This window comes from Theobroma cacao, chromosome 1 (assembly GCF_053813885.1).
Source record: "Theobroma cacao isolate CCN51 chromosome 1, ASM5381388v1, whole genome shotgun sequence".
NCBI classification, from domain to species: Eukaryota; Viridiplantae; Streptophyta; class Magnoliopsida; order Malvales; family Malvaceae; genus Theobroma; species Theobroma cacao.
Window position 1 is genome coordinate 41,148,286 of NC_142639.1, and position 16,244 is coordinate 41,164,529.

At 36.9% G+C, this 16,244-nt stretch overlaps 1 protein-coding gene across 5 annotated transcripts; it reads right to left on the reverse strand.

The window, feature by feature from the left end:
- Positions 1-5,576: 5,576 nt before the first annotated feature.
- On the reverse strand, positions 5,577-15,924 carry MEE44 (Nucleotidyltransferase family protein). Of its 5 annotated transcripts, none has more exons than XM_007052096.3 (18): positions 14,844-15,924; positions 13,809-14,348; positions 13,593-13,709; positions 11,526-13,508; positions 11,327-11,443; positions 10,944-11,126; positions 10,801-10,863; positions 10,178-10,249; positions 9,822-10,085; positions 9,194-9,313; positions 8,289-8,348; positions 7,657-7,697; positions 7,453-7,530; positions 7,285-7,369; positions 6,556-6,719; positions 6,346-6,459; positions 6,108-6,269; positions 5,577-5,985 (listed from the first exon to the last, which is right to left on the reverse strand). In XM_007052096.3, exons 1-15 carry the CDS (start codon positions 15,726-15,728, stop codon positions 6,594-6,596), a joined length of 4,734 nt encoding a protein of 1,577 aa, XP_007052158.3. In that variant the 5' UTR covers positions 15,729-15,924; the 3' UTR covers positions 5,577-5,985; positions 6,108-6,269; positions 6,346-6,459; positions 6,556-6,593. The 5 variants fall into 5 exon arrangements, with proteins under 5 accessions (XP_007052158.3, XP_017984651.2, XP_017984648.2 ...); XM_018129162.2 differs by having other exon boundaries at positions 5,577-6,008; XM_018129159.2 differs by having other exon boundaries at positions 5,577-6,027.
- Positions 15,925-16,244: the final 320 nt, after the last annotated feature.

A 16,244-nucleotide genomic window follows, 5' to 3' on the forward strand; every position in this document is an offset into this window, starting at 1 on the left:
TAAGTGGAACAAAATTGACTCGGTGGTAGAGTTGTGGAAACACCTGTTTTATTTTTTTTCATATTTTGGTCCTTAGCTCCGTGGAACAATATCCTACCGCTAATGTTATACCAACCTGAATTAACTGTGGAAAAAATAATTATAGGTGATTTTACACAGAGACTGGATAAAGGCCCATGAAACAAGGGTTTCTCATGAAAAAAGGGTTTCTCATGAAAAGGGCATAATTAAAGGGTAAAATCAAGCATTGTCTACAATTAGTCAACTATTTTTTTTCTTGTCTGCCGTTTTTGGTGTATGTTTCTGGACTCGCATCCATTGACGTCAAAGAAGAACGAGGGTGTGAGAACAAGTTAGAAGAACGTCAAACAAGTTGCCTGCGACTTGTGGGCAACTCCATTGACTCGCATCCAGTGACGTCAAAGCAGAACGAGGGTGTGAGAACAAGTTAGAAGAACGTCAAACCAGTTGCCTACGACTTGTGGGCAACACCATTTTCTCGGAATTGTGGGACGCTCTTCTTTTTTTTTTTTTGTGGGCCATACTTTGGAGTTTATAAAAGGCCCGGCAGATGTTGGAGGAAAATCACGACTGAAAATGGGCATCAACTACTCGAGCAACCATCACTCGCAGAGGTGAGTTCCTATTCAGAAATTTCGGCACCCTCATTATATATATAGTTAGTACTACTTTGGAGTTCAGACCTTTGCCCTTTTCTATAACTTTTTGTTTTTTCCCAATAATAACAACAATCTTTCATGGGCTAAGATTTTTCTCTCTCTAGGAGGTGAGTGTCTCTGTGTGTATGGTTTTTTTTGTTTGGGGAGTTTCGACTTTCAATTTTGGTTTTGTTTTCTTTTCCATTTGTGTTGTCCGGGGAGAGATTAAAGCTAGAAGATGCAATGAAGGCAGAGTTTAAATTTGAACACTTCTGCCCTTTTTTTTAGCTTCTTAGTTTCAAATTAAGGTTGTATTTGTGTCATACCCTTTGTTTTTAGCTTCTTTGTGTCCTGTTTAGTGAAGTTAAAAAAGCTTACTTTGGATTCCACTTTGGTCTTGAAAGAATCTGTTTTTTTTTCTTCTTTAAGCAATGAAGGCTCTGTTTGGTTTTGCCGCAAATGTAAGAAAAAATGATTCTTTTTAACCGTGGGAGGTTAGAGTCCGAATCAAGATTTTGCTTTCTTAGTTTTCTCGGCTGCCAAACGGTGAACAGATGTGCGGTTTCTAGTTGAAGATTTTGAGGGAAGCCCCCACTCTGTGACCAAACCCCTGACTGCTTAAGCATTATATAAACAAATTCTTTGTGGACAAATTATGGCCAAAACGTGTTACTTTTTACTTAAAGTGTCTCCTTTTATTGAGAAAAAAAAAAACGACAATCTTTCAGGTGTTTTAATCATAATCCTCTGTCTCAAAGTATGACTTTTGCCTCACTAAGTCCATCTCATTTTTTTCCCCTGTCCACAGAGAAAACGAGGAAGGACAAAATTGCTCAATCAAGTTCCATGGCGTAATTGTGTTTACCATTAATATATCGTGCACCCTCCTCCAAACAAAATATCAAGGAAGAGACGAGTCTCCTTTCGACACTCACTATTACCACATATTAACCTTTTTTGTTAATCTCTGCGTTTATGCTGTGGCATTGGTCACTAAAATGAATCTCCCAACTACAAGCACAAGTTCCCATCTCATTGCCAACGCCATTAGTCAATTCTCTGGAGCTCTCGCATCAGTTACGCTTCTTTTAATCCTCGTCCCGCTTCTTGGGTGGCTTTGTTTGGCCCTCTGGATTATTTGCCTTTTCAGGGCTGCTAAAAATTGCTATTCAGAATTCTTGATGTGGTTTTACCATACTATTTTTCTTATGTTCCAAATATGGAAATCACTATTGAGTCGAAAATTGCTACTCAACCGCCGCTTGATGGAGGAAGAAAGGAGACTGCCGATCTAAAATCTTACTTCTTCAGGTCTTCAATCTCATTTTCATGTATCATCGCTTGTTAAAAAATCTCATAAGATTTATCTTATCTTACTAATACCACAAGTGAAATTAATAAAGCAAATCCATCTTACACTTGGATTTGGATCAAAATCTATATGTATCTGAAGTTTTAGTTTACTATATTGTTGTTAAATTATAATACTTAATGTAAATGAAGATACTATTGATTGGAGTCTTACTTCTCCCCATATCAAATGACTGCACAAACTTAGGGAGCACGATCATTATAATATTATATTTCAAGATAAACTCTGTATTTACTCCTTAGGAGCACGACCATTATACTAAGGAAGTGCTATGGTCACAACATATTATTCGATGATACTCGGCCCACCCTTTCAGATCAGCTGCCAAATAGACGTAACAGCTGCATACTTATCAGTAGAAATAAGCAATTTTGATGCATTTTTGTCTTTCCCTTCTCCCTTTTGGTGGCAAACCTGCTACCAAGGTACAGGGTTGTTTATCCACGTAGGAGGCAAGCGAACACACTCCAGCCCTCTTAATTCTCTACCATACAATCAAGCATGCATCCTTAATGACAGCAATAACCTGTAGCTTATAAGACAAACAGAGAGCATAAGGAAGAGTCGAGTCTCTCTTCAACACGCACTATTGCCATATGTTGGCCTTCCTTGTTAATCTTTGCATATATATTGTGGCACTGGTCACTAAAATGAATCGCTCTGCTACAAGCACAAGTTCCCACCTCATTTTCAACGAAATTAGTCAATTCTCTGGAGCTCTTGCATCAATTTTGCTTCTTTTAATCCTTGTCCCGTTTATTGGGTGGCTTTGTTTTGCCTTTTTCCGGGCTGTTCAAGATTGCTATCCAGAATTCTTAATATGATTTTACCATACTATTTTGCATATGTTCCAAATATGGAAATCCCTATTGAGTCGAACATTGCTACTAAGTTACCACTTGATGGAGGAAGAAAGGAGACTACCAATCTAAAATCTTATTTCTTTAGGCCTTTAATATCATACTCATGTATCATATTTATTGGCTGTTAAAAAATCTCATGAAATTTATCTCATCTTACTAGTATCACAACTAAAATTAATGAATATACATATATATTCAAGGTAAACTCTATATTTACGCCTTTGGTCACAACATATTATTTGACAATACTCATACCACCCTTTTCAGATCAGCTGCAAAATTGACCGAACTGCTGTATATTTATCAGTAGAAATAATCAATTTTGATGCTTTTTTGTCTTTCCCTTTTCCACGAACACCATAAATTTCATGAAGACTCCAGAACATGGGGGTTGGAAAAACGAAGACGTAGGACATGGGGGTTGGCAGTTGGCCCTTATGGTTTGGACATCTCCTTTAGGAAGTGGACTGCCAGTAATAGGTATACCTGTAAAAATGAGCTTGACCTATTAGATCGATTCATTTTTTATTAAATATGAGATGAATTGAGTTTAAAATTTTAAATTTATATTAAAATCAAGTTTAAATGGGTCAGTCCATCAAATCAGTGAGTTGAGATGGGTTAAGATGAGCCAACCTTGTAGATTAAAAAAATTAATAATTTTAATTAATTTAATAATTTTATATATTTAATTATATAAAATTAATAATTTAATTATTAATAATATTACTTATTTTATATATTTCAATGAATTTAATATTTACTTATCAAATTCATAATTTTATTTTATGAATTAAATCATAAAATAATTTTAATAATAATAAATTTATTAAGTAAAATTATAAAAATAATTTTTTTGAAAAAAAAATGAATTGACCCAACTCAGCTCATGAGTTAACAATAGGTGAACTGAGTTGAAATTTTGATGACCCATATAAACAATAAACTAATTCGACTTAATTTATATTTTTTTAACCTACAATGATTTAGGCTGGATTGGACCGAACCAGCCCATATTGACAACTCTTGTAATAGCCCATATTGACAACTCTTGTAATAAGCATTCCCTATCACCCCCAATCCCAAAAGAAAAACAAATATCAATTCCTGAAAATGGGCCTAGAGGGCTCATTCTACTACTTAACAGTTAACAGGCACTTGATCGAGCAGAGTCAAGATTTTTCCTACTACTTTTATTTATTATACCTGACTGTTAAGCAGCCATCTTCAATGACATCAACACCCTGTTCGATTGCTCAAGTGTTCAAAGACAAAGTAAAAATGAATCCTTGGTGCTAAGAAGCAGAAGGGGATGGCTATCAAAAGGGAAGATTCTCTCTTGGTATTCAAATTTTCTTTATTTTCTGAAGTGAAATGCAAATGAGGGATCAAAATCCTTATTTGTATAAATGATAAATGTATATATATATATATATATATATATATATATATTGTTAGTTCTTTTTTTGTTATTTTGTTAGAAGTATTTTGTCGACTCTTATCGATTGAGCTTGTATCTTTCTTTTTAGATAATTGAAATGATGTATGCATGCACGTCAAAATAGGAAAAAGTCGCTACGACTTCGTTTTGTCAAGTGTCTCTCTCTCCTGTTCTGTCTACGTACGTGGAATGCTGCGTCTCCTCCTACCAATCTTTCTTATTTCACTTTGATTTGACAGTGTGGATCCACCTTGACTAAGACTTAAAAATAGTTATTTACTTATTATTTTATTCCCAAAGAAATGGTACAAAAGATGTGGCAAATGACGTTTGCAGAAACATTAGAAAGTTTCCTCTCAGAACCCCTATAAAGTAAAGCAGTGTCAGAGCAAGACATAGAATTCAGGAAAGGAAAGTCTGAAGTGAAGATGCGCAACAACGACTCAACCAACCATCACTCCCAAAGGTCAGTTGCAGAGCAGCAATTTCAGAATCCTTATTAATTACTGCTATTTTAGAGTTCCGACCTTACCCATTTCTAAAACTTTTTTTCCAATAATAACAACAAGCCTTCAGGTGTTTTAATCATAAACCTCTATCTCAAAGCATGTTTTTTTCTTCACAAAATGCAGCTAATTCTTTTTCACTGTCTGACAGAGAAAACGGGGGAGGACTAAATTGCTCCATCAAGTTCCATGCTGTAGTTGTGTTTACCATTAATACATCATGCACACTCCTCCAGACAAAATATCAAGGAAGAGACGAGTCTCCTTTCGACACCCACTATTGCCATATGTTGACCTTCTTCGTTAATCTCTGCATATATGTTGTAGCATTGGTCACTAAAATGAATCTCTCAGCTACCAGCACAAGTTCCCATCTCATATTCAATGCCATCAATCAATTATCTGGAGCTCTTGCGTCAGTTATACTTCTTTTAATCCTCGTCCCACTTATTGGATGGCTTAGTTTTGCCCTCTGGGTTGTTTGCGTTGTCTGGACTGCTAAAGAATGCCATCCACAATTCTTAAGATGGTTTTACCAAACTGTATCTCGTATATTTAATATATGGAAATTATTACTAGGACGCCGCTTGATGAAGGAGGAAAAGAGGCTCCCGATCTGAAATCTTACTTCTTTAGGTCCTTAATATTATATTCATGTATTATCGGCTGCGAAGAAATCCCATAAGATTTATCTTATCTTGCTAGTACGGAAAGTAAAATTAATAAAGCAAACACTTGAATTTGGGTCAAAATAAATATGAAGTTCTAGTTTAGTATACTGTTGTTAAATAATAATACTTAATGTAAAACAAGATATCATTGTTTGGAGTCTTATTTCTCCCATATCAAATGGCTGTACAAACTTTATATTATCTTTTTCTTCAAGATAAATTCTGTATTTACGCCTTGGGGAGCACGACCATTGTAATAAGGTATTGCTATGGTCACAACATATTATTAGATGATAACTCAGACCACCCTTCAGATCAGCTGCAAAATTGACGCAATTGATCAGTAGAAATGACCAATTTTGATGCATATTTGTCTTGCCCTTTCTCCCTTTTTGTTGCAAACCGTCCACCAAGGTACAGGGCTGCTCTTTCATGTAGGAGGCAAGAGAACACACTCCAGCCTTGTTAATTCTCTACCATACAATCAAGCATCCATCTTTAATGACAGCAATAACCTGTAAGCTTAAAAGACAAACAAAGAGCAATGCAAGAGCATGGGGAATAAATGTCTACATAGCAAAACATAATTGAATACCTTCATAACAATAACAGCATCTCATACAAACGAACTTGCAACTCTTTGCACGCTTTGAACTTGACAATCACCTCAGCTCAAAACTATGAGCTCGGCAGACTTTCCCTTCAGAAGTTGCAAAAAAATTGATGCAAAGGACAAATCTGCTTTTAAAAATTTGTCCTGAAAAGAAAAAGAATTCATTGAATCTCAAAGGAACAGCAAATTAAAATCAAAATCTCTATGAAATTTTTCCTACCTTTGAGCCAATCCCTGGATTGGCCTAACAGAAAATTGATCACCTTAGAGCCCATTCCCAAGGACTTTCAGTGAACAATCAAGTCCCAAAGCTCCCATTGTGTGAAGACTTCAACTTTACATCAGTAATGTTAGCATAAGAATGTTTCTGATAAGCCAAAATTATATATTTCCAACTAAGCAACATTATTATCAAGGGGCAAAAGAATACCTTCCGGACAGATAAGATTTCCCAAACAACTAAAGCCCCTATGATAAATTCATACTTGGGATGATTTTTTGAAGCATTCTGCATGGTGGGTTAAAACATGAATTGATGTTACTTGATAGGCAGGTAAGCTCGTTCTCCAGTGTAGAATAGGCCTCTGAAAATGCCTGCATTACAAAATATTTTATATATAAGACATAAAAAAGAAATGTAATGACCACACAAATTTTCTGGGAAAGCATCTTCTTTTAATAGTTGTTATCCCATACTGTAAACAGTTAGAGATTAATGCTACCAGAAAGATTATGCTCACAGATCTAGGTCAACAATTCCATAGAGTAGTAAGCTAGCTAAGGCTTTACTTGCTAAACGTGTCAATGACTTCCCAAAACTTTTCTCTTGCTACTAGTTTCTAGAAGGCCAATATGCACCTTAATTGCAAAGATATTCATGCTTCAATCTACTAATTCTTTTCTCAGAAGCAGGTAAAATAAGTATTGTTCTCCCTTCCTCCTCCTTAAAGCTATGGTAAAACTTAAATGAAACATTTTATTTATTACAATAAAAAAAAACTTTTTCGACATTCAGAAGCTGTATATCAACCATGAGTCAACATTTAGAAGCAAATTTAAGTTTTATCATACAGTGGGTCAATAATAAATGTAAAGACAATAATCATGCCAGGGCCAGTTCCGTAAAAGCTAATAAATCGAAATGAAATATCATCCTGACCTTGATACACTGATGTATCCGAAAGCAATTTCTCCCCACATTATTTGTTGGAAAAAGAGGATCATCAATGTGTATAGGATCAATGCTACAAAAGAAGCATCAAATCATCAGCATTCAGTAGCATCCAAGTTATAAGCAGTTCCCAGCAAAAGAAAATATTACTATTACCTATAGCCTCTCTCTCTGTTTATATATACTCCACTTCCCTGCACAGAAATTTGCATTTGTCGGGGATCAAACACATTCCTGTACCACCAGATATTGAAATAATAAATCATTAATGTTCATAAATATTTTACAGTAAGACACCAGTTGGGTAAATATTTTCAACTACCATAGAAATGAAAAAAACATTCAAGGCTTTCAACTCACCCAAAAAAGTAAAGAAAATCCATCAGAAGGCTTCCAAAATTCTGCAAGAAACATTGAGTTCAAATTAGGCAAAAGCACTTGTTTATTGCAAGCAGCACAAAAGAGAAACAGATAACACAAACTGAAAGAGAGAATAAAAAATTTCAAGTCACTGAACGAAACCAAAGGTCAATATTCTTTCTACAACATCATAAACCATACTTCAATTGTCTAATCAATCATCTAAACTTGCCAGTAGAGGGCCTTTCTGTTCATCCCACCAAAGTTTTTTCCCTCAAATGGATGGCAATCTTAAGTACAAAAAATACAAATTCTGTAATAGCATTGGTGTAGCATTGGGCATCGAGTAAGCTCTGAATTAAACATTCATCGAGTATAGTTACATTTTCACCTCCCACGTCCACATTAAACCACCTTAAAACAGCACTACAGGTTTAATCTGAAGATTATAATTCAATATATCAATGTTGAATCAAAGAATAATTTTCACCCTCACTACTGAAAACCATTTGAAACAGATACTTCAATCCCAATAGTAATAGAAACAGAAAATTTATAGCAGCCTCCTCCAATAAAGGGAAAAATGTCAAAGATAATTGAAAGTTATGAAAACAGTTTAAGTGCTAAGTTACTTGGTTGATAGGCCGTCCAAGATGATGCTCATGCTGTAGAAAACGTGTAATAAGTAACACCTACAAGAAGCACGAAACAGCAAGGGAGTAAATACAAACCCAATGAATTTATTCACTGATAAATAAACTGTCCTGACCAGTAGCAGATTAAAGTGGAACTTCAGTAAACACATGAATATCTATACAAAAATTAGCAGAATGCTATGAAGAATTCCAGTGTCCTCCTTAATATTTATTTTCCAATGAAATATGTTGCTTGAACAATCAAAAAATGGAAGTCCACATTCATTTACAAAAGGAAATTTGCCTTCAGAACATATGGCATGTTAACCAAATTATAACTTACTAGGTTATAAGTGATCAAGAAGCTTATGGTAACTGACAGCACATTTAGGACTATAAAATCTTGTACTGAGCTAGGAACAAACAATATGGTATATCTGATTCCGGATTACTTGTATCGTTTCCAATGCCTATAAACATTCTGTCTTACACAGATTCCTTAAATCTTGCAGCTCAAAATTGAATGGCAGAAAGTATTCGGGTAATGGCTCAAGTAGCTGGATCTAAAGTTACATTGAGCTTTATCAACTGAGCTGCTATTAAGCTTATAGCAAGTTTCATGTGATTAAATTCAGAATTAGTGTATAGTGTACATAGCTGCACAGCCAATGCTCCTCCAGCTTATAATTGTTAAGAAACTCAAAGTAAACCAACAAACACAGCTAGGAGAGAGTTCTCTTAAACCTTAGACTATTTAGCTAGTCTGTAGGAAGATCTTCATCTCACGTGTAGTATGTAAATAGACTTGCAGACACATAAGCAGGACAGTTGAATCATAATTTTCAACTGTAATTGGTTAGAATCAACATCTCAGTTCATTTCTATGCCCAAACATCACTCACCAGGCAATATGAACTTAAGCCACCAGAGTAGGACTGATCCAGGCTACGATCTGCTAAGAACTGTTTTAGTACCAAAGCAAGAGGCATAGCAGCTGGAAATTGCTCAGTCAGCTCCCTCACCTGCAAAGAACAAATTGAAATTTATAAAATAATTTTAAATCAGAAATAGAGCAAAACACCTGAATCTAATATGTAGAAATTTATAATTGATTGATGAGACTCTGAAATAGGAAATGCCCCAAAAAACAAATTAAGAAGAAGAAAAAAGGATTGAACACCCTAAAGTTCATGTACCAACTATGTCCTAAATGTACAGACATTTGTCTCATTCCTACATAAACTGCACTCTAAAACTTTAAGGACCATAAAGTTAGAAAACATTTGTATAAGAAACGTGAAAAAAGCTTGTAACGCCACTGATGGTTACTCAATAAGCTTATTCTGAAATCCAACATGGACAAAATAAGCCCCTTCCTGATAACATCCTTCATTAGGCAATAGTTAAACAAATATTCTCCTCAATTTTCCAGGAAAGAGGCTATTATTTAGCAATAGAATCATGTCACAGGCTCCAACGTCAGACGCAATTCAAAAGATTATGTGAAGTCAAATTCATGTAAAAGATTACCAGTTCTGTAGTTTGGAGTCCTGTATGTGATGGAGACTTGAAACTGATGTCTAGACGAACTGATTTGACATCCTTCATATTACCATAACTTATTTTTGAACACTTAGGTGAAGCAGAGTCTTCTAAGCCAACAGTATCAGAATGAGCATGGTTGCCACGTTCAGCACTCTTCTCTATTTGCTCATCTGTTGGTGATTGTAGATTAGAGGCCGCAGAAGTGATTAGGTCATCAGGAACTTCTACCACAAGCATAATAATAGGAATCTGAATGCCAGAGAGATAACATTGTGAGAAAAGAGATGGAAAGAAAGAAGTAAAGCAGAATGAAGAAAGAATCTAACAAGAAAAGGCATTACAGCTGTATTTTCCACAGTCTTCAGAGAATCATTCTTTACCCACTCCTGATTGGCAAGATACCTGGCAGCATGCTGGAAAACAAATGTAACAGTTTCAATCTTCTAAAAAGGCTATGCCAAAATATCAGATAATGACAGCAATTTCCCAGAAGTATTTTGCAGGGGAAAAACAAGTCCACACACACACAAGGTTCACGCAAGCCATACAATAGTGCACCAACAACTAATTACAATGGCTGGAGGGGTATCATAAGTTATATTGCATATAGAAAGGAACAAGGGAAAATGCAAATGTTGCTGGTACATTAATCAGGAAGACCAAAACGTCAATGTAAATAACAGGAACCTAATACTGTATAACAAAATCAAGTATTCCTAATTCAATGTCTACCACTTGGTACGTACACCAGATTTATCGTAGCCTTTGAAACACTTCAAGGAATGTATGAATATGCCTTTTCTAAAGAAAAAGGGAGAAAGAGAATAACATGTGCTCAACATTTTTAGAAGAACACTATGATATTTCAATTTCTATTAACTCATAAAATGACTAATTTGAAATATCAAGAAAATGAGACAATAAGTTCAAACTACAGCACAACCAATTACAATAATACTAATACCTGAAGACAAGTTTCTTTAATACCATTACGTCCTTCTAAAATCCCAGCTTCTTTGATAGGTTCCTAAAAACAATGTTTGCAGATGAGTTTCTTGCCATAAAGTACAAGCATACGATCAACATAATAACACATGAAGCACTCACCAGATTCCTTACTGGAGGAAGACAAACCACAAGGTCTACATCACTTGTTGGAAGAGATAAGCCGGTTGCACTTGAACCAAAGACATTTGTCCTTGACCTAGGCCATAGGACTTGGAGAGACCTTGTAACCCGCTTGACAGCCCAATTAATGTATGGCTTACGAGCCATATTCTCTGCTGCAACCTTAAACATGAACACATCATACAAATAGTCAGCAATGTAACAAGGCCCAGCAAATAATGCATAAACAACAGACAGGGAAAAAATCCTTGTGCAAAATAATGTTCAAGATCATGGAAACAATAAATTTGGAGGAAAAACAGGATCAATCATTCGCTTTTTCCTTTTCTTCTTTATTTTCTAGGGACCAATAAACTGCTTACCTGCTTGCAGAAAGATTCAATTTCATCATTAAGGAGGCTGTGTATTGAAGAGAGAGATGCCTTTCGTGCTGGGCAGCTCTGTAACTCAGGTGGTTGCAGAGGAAATGACACATCTGGCTGCAGAATAATCACATAAATCTACAAATTTAACACATAAACCATAACTTCAGATTTGATATAATGCTGGTGCTATACTTACATGTTCCTGATCACGAGCCAGCTGAGACATTGCAATCAAATGGTCTTGCAGCAAAGCACCAGGTAGAGGATGGATCATTGGATGGGCTGAAAGACTCTTACTTCTCCAAGAAGGCCAAACAACTTCAGTACCATCCATGCGAACACAAGCTTCCTCCGAGTTAGTTCCATCATGGTACAGACCTCTCATACCCCAATGTCTTGGGCTAGAGCTACCAGATCTAACCGTTGGAAAACCCCTCTGTTTCCTTGAGTCGTTTACAGGAGACGGTGGTGGTGGACGTGGAGCTCGTGGAACACACAGCACAACCGGTGACGGAGGCCGTTTGATCCGAGGTTGCTCCCGCCTAGTAGGAGGAACACAAGGGCTCTTATGATCATGACCACGCTTAAAGTCAGATCTTGACCTCTCCCTTGATATGTTTGGAATGATTATAGGACGCAAAATGGGGTAAGGAAGTGAATCCCCTGTTTTCCCTTCAACATCACTAGATAAATTGGCCAAAGATCCAGAGGCTTCCTCCTCTGTTGCCGCATCAGGTGTAGGTGATGGAGAATGCAGCACTTTGCCAGGCACATCATTTCCTGGCACAACATAACTAACTGCCTGGTGTCCAGGACCCAAAGGTTCAAAAGGGGAACAAAATGGAGCAGCAGTTGGAGAAGTCAAACCGTTTGTACTATAAGATGAAGAGAAAGCAACCATGTCATCAACAGCCCTACTCATGTCTGCTTCATGCCAGGCCCATGAGCTGTCATCAGAGCTAAGGGATGGAGGTCTAGAAAAACCAGTCCCTGGATGATCAGAAGGATTCCAATACATCACACCCCCACCAAAGTATTGATTATAATCTATACCAGAAACTGCATGCACCTCAAATTCTTCCTCTGATATCCAGTGGCTATCACATTCATCAGCAAGTTCTACTGTATTTGCCAGATCTGGCAAGTCAAAGAAATCCCCAGAATACTTTCTCTCATCATCAAGGTTCTTTGTATTAAACTGAAAATTTTGAGACGCAAAACCCTGCTGAAAAGCTGTCTGTCGCCTTGAGATAAATCCAGAGCCATAATTGCAAGTAATTGGTGGTGTCAATCCAGAAGCACTGCGAACCATAGGGGGCCAATCTAAACTCATTGGCATTGGGCGAGATAAGATTCGATTGCACCCACTTTCAATCTGAGGATTTCTTGCCTGATGCATGGTGGGCACAAAAGGTTGGCGGATGTGATTGTGCCAATTGTGACCAACATCTAGGTGCAATCTATCAGTGGCAGCTGGAACATGTGAATTTATAGAAGGAAAATAAAAGGGAGCTACACTAGGCCACTCATATGAAAGGCATTGAGGAGAGCTTGTGGGTGCAGTATCATAAAGTTTTTTATCTTGCACCTGAATCACAGAAACTTCCTCTTTAACATCAAGTGTATTCCCTGATGCATCAGGAGAAGTTGAATTTTCCTGAATTTTACTTGCACTATGAGAATTTTGTAAGTTGATGCCTTCACCAGTGAAAACACTATCAGATTCTGGCACAGGGATAATCGGAGGCAAACGATTACATTCTACCCTACAATTTGAATCCTCTTGTCCAGTAGCAATAAATTCATTCTCAGTTACATCTTTTGAGTAATCCTCTTGTCCGGTGGAACCAACCTCAGGATCTTGCACGTTCATGGCAATTTCCTCCCTGAAAGGCTGATTATGTGGTCTATTAGGACTTGAATTTGATTCAAGGACGTTGCTCTGGCTCATTGTATCAGTTGGCACACCCTGTATGTTTAAATTATCCAATACACCACTGGAATTTGTTGCCTCATCTTGAAAAATAAAAGACGAAGTGGAAGCCTCTATGACTGCCTTCTTGGAAGTTTTAAGTTCAGTCGTACCATTGACGCAAGTGTGTTTGTTTTTATTCTTTTCCTTCCGACTCTTCCTTGCTGCAGCTCGTCCTTTTCCACCAATCAATGATTGGGTATGTTCCTGATGACAGAGTACCAGTTATGCAAGTATTTAAAATTTAAATAATTAACAAGAGAATACCATCCAAAAGAAAAGCTGTGTGACCATTTCCATTTGTGATGGAGTTTTTCTGTTAACATCTTTCCCATGAGTTATAACAGGCATCTTGCTGGACTCCTTCAAATCTGCTTTCTTATTATTAGTTGATACAGATTCAAGATCCTGACATATTACTAGAAACAATTAAAATAAAATTGCTCAACACATATAAATGAACACAAAAACACATCTAGAAGGGTTTCAATATAAAGAAAAAAGTACCTTGAGAGGTTTTTCTGGCAGAAGGTCATTCACCTCTGCCTTCGCCACAGGAATTTGCTTTTTTATGTTTCGGGACCTTCCCTTTTTCTTACGGCTACATGCACTGAACTTATCCTTGGATTTATCGGATGAAGAGTTAAAATTTCCTTCTCCGAGAAGTTCAAGTTTTGTGCAATCAAGTGAAATAACCATGAGAATGCCTCGCAGCTTTCTTAATATACTATCAGTAAAGGTACTTATAGAACCTAATGCACTAAAAAACACCTTTCCCATATCACACTTATTATGATATGATAGCACCAAAGTAACAATATCCTGAAGCACAAATAAACTACTGAAGACATTGGTTAGGGAATTAGGTTTTCCAAAACGAGAACCAGCTGTAATAATTATGCCAAATTCTGCATCCTCCAGGCGTTTTGGGATGGTACCCAGCAGTGGTTCACTATAATTGTACCTCATTGGTTGTTCTGCTCCTCCACTAAAAAGCCACATTTCATCCTCTGAGGCACTACCTGCTGCATTCAGAACCTCAAGAGTCTGAAAGCCCAAATTAAATAAAAAGTAAGCCTCATTGTTCACAAAATTTTCAAGAGTATGTAAAATAGATAATAATTGTCAAAAATTACAAATGATCCATGTGCGAGAAATCTTTAAAAATATTCTATATACATTGCATTAGTAAATCAAGCTAAAGAAAGATCCAAGCATAACACATTGGAGCAACACATACAAATTTATCTTTGTATAAAAGATTACAAGCGAAGCCCCAACAAGATAAAACGGGAAACTATAAAAGGAAGGTAGAACTACAATTTATAGTTCTTCTCAGCTCTTACAACGAGTTTATATAATTAATTTACCCTTAACCAGCCCACTTAAAACAGTAATTTTAGTCATTAATAACCAAATTAAAACAGGGTTCATAATTCACAAAAATTTCTCCTTTTGTTAACCACACTTAATAATGGCAATGTCATACAATAAAATACATCAATAAAATGAGCATTGAGATAACAAAGTTTTAAACAATACCAGGGATTTAGCAGCTTTTCCAATAATTGCAGTCAATACCTTCCTCCTTGTTGCATCACCCAAATTTACCCACCAATCCATGCATCCTTTCTTCCTCCAATACACATTTGCTGCTACCCCTGCGGCATTCACCTTCTCTTTCAATTTCACCCCTCTTCTCTTCCCATTATTAAAATTCAACCACGCCAACCTCAACGCCACCTCTAATCTATTTACCAAAAAAGCCTCTATACTATAATACCCTTTTGATTTTAACCACTCTAATTCAATCCAATCCGATCCCAATTCGCTCTGTTCCCCTCTCAGAAACGCACCGTTCGATACTTTATCCATGGTTTCAACAAACAGTTCCACATTTTCAACGAACTCTTCAGTCACCGTCATCGAATCGAGACTACTCACTGAACACGAACACTCGTCGATTTTTTCACCTTCTCTGGATCCGAAAAACCGAACCGACTCGAAAACCCGACGTTCCGACACGTTGGACTCGGCAACCCTAGAGAGGAGGCAGCGTGATTGCTTGTAACAGAGGCCGGGGAGGAAGGGAGGATCACGTGAGGGAAGGTCGGGGAGAATAATGAAGAAGCCGTGGCCACGCGTACGGAGCTTCCCCAGCATTTGGATAAGGAGCTGGGTGAACTTGAAATCGACGGTGGTGAGGTGCGCTTGACGTTGATGGACGGTGAGAGATGAGAACCATTTGAGGATTAAAGACCTCGGATTGTTGTTAGGGTTAGGGTTGGGATTTTGGGCGAGGGAATGGGAATGGTAGAGGGAGATGTGAGAAGTGAGTGAGTCGATGACTTGGTTCTGAGCCATGAGCGAGTTGGTCAGCGAATTGGATAACTGTTTGCGAGGGAAATTAGGGTTTGATTGGGACATTTCTTTTCACTTTGTTTTTAATTTTATTTTCTTGGTCCGTCTCTCTCGTCGGTTTTTCTTCTGTAGCAGAAGGACTAGGGAGCTTTAGACAAGAATGTAGGAGAGAGGAAAATGGCGAAGACAGGAGACGCTTGAGAGAGATTTGCGGGTAATGTTAAAACCAGGTATCCGGATCCGGATTCTCACCTGCGAATATGCTGCGGTGTCTTTACTTTAACTGACTGCTGCCTGCTGACTAGTAAAAAAGTTCCACGTCAGCGCCTTTCCGCCGCATTTTGAGACATACTTAAGAGGACAGACATCAAATGGTTGGAATCTCAAGACAAAGATAATGACAAATAAAAATTTAAATAATCTTTTAATTGTAATAAAAATTTAACTATTTTTAGACTTAATGCCCGAGCTTATGTAATTAAAAACTTCACTTTTAATTAAATTATCAATTATTACGTAATTACATCAATTTATCAAATCATATTTTACATAAAAAGAAATAAATGGTTGGTATGACATTTA

Excerpts from the sequence above, each read along its gene's own strand:
- MEE44 (XM_007052096.3), bottom strand. The coding sequence starts at position 15,728 with ATGTCCCAATCAAACCCTAATTTCCCTCGCAAACAGTTATCCAATTCG. Across the intron at positions 10,250-10,800 it reads TTAAAGAAACTTGTCTTCAG|CATGCTGCCAGGTATCTTGC; the intron begins GTATTAGTATTA and ends TTTGTTTTCCAG. Across the intron at positions 7,698-8,288 it reads TTGGACGGCCTATCAACCAA|AATTTTGGAAGCCTTCTGAT; the intron begins GTAACTTAGCAC and ends TGTTTCTTGCAG.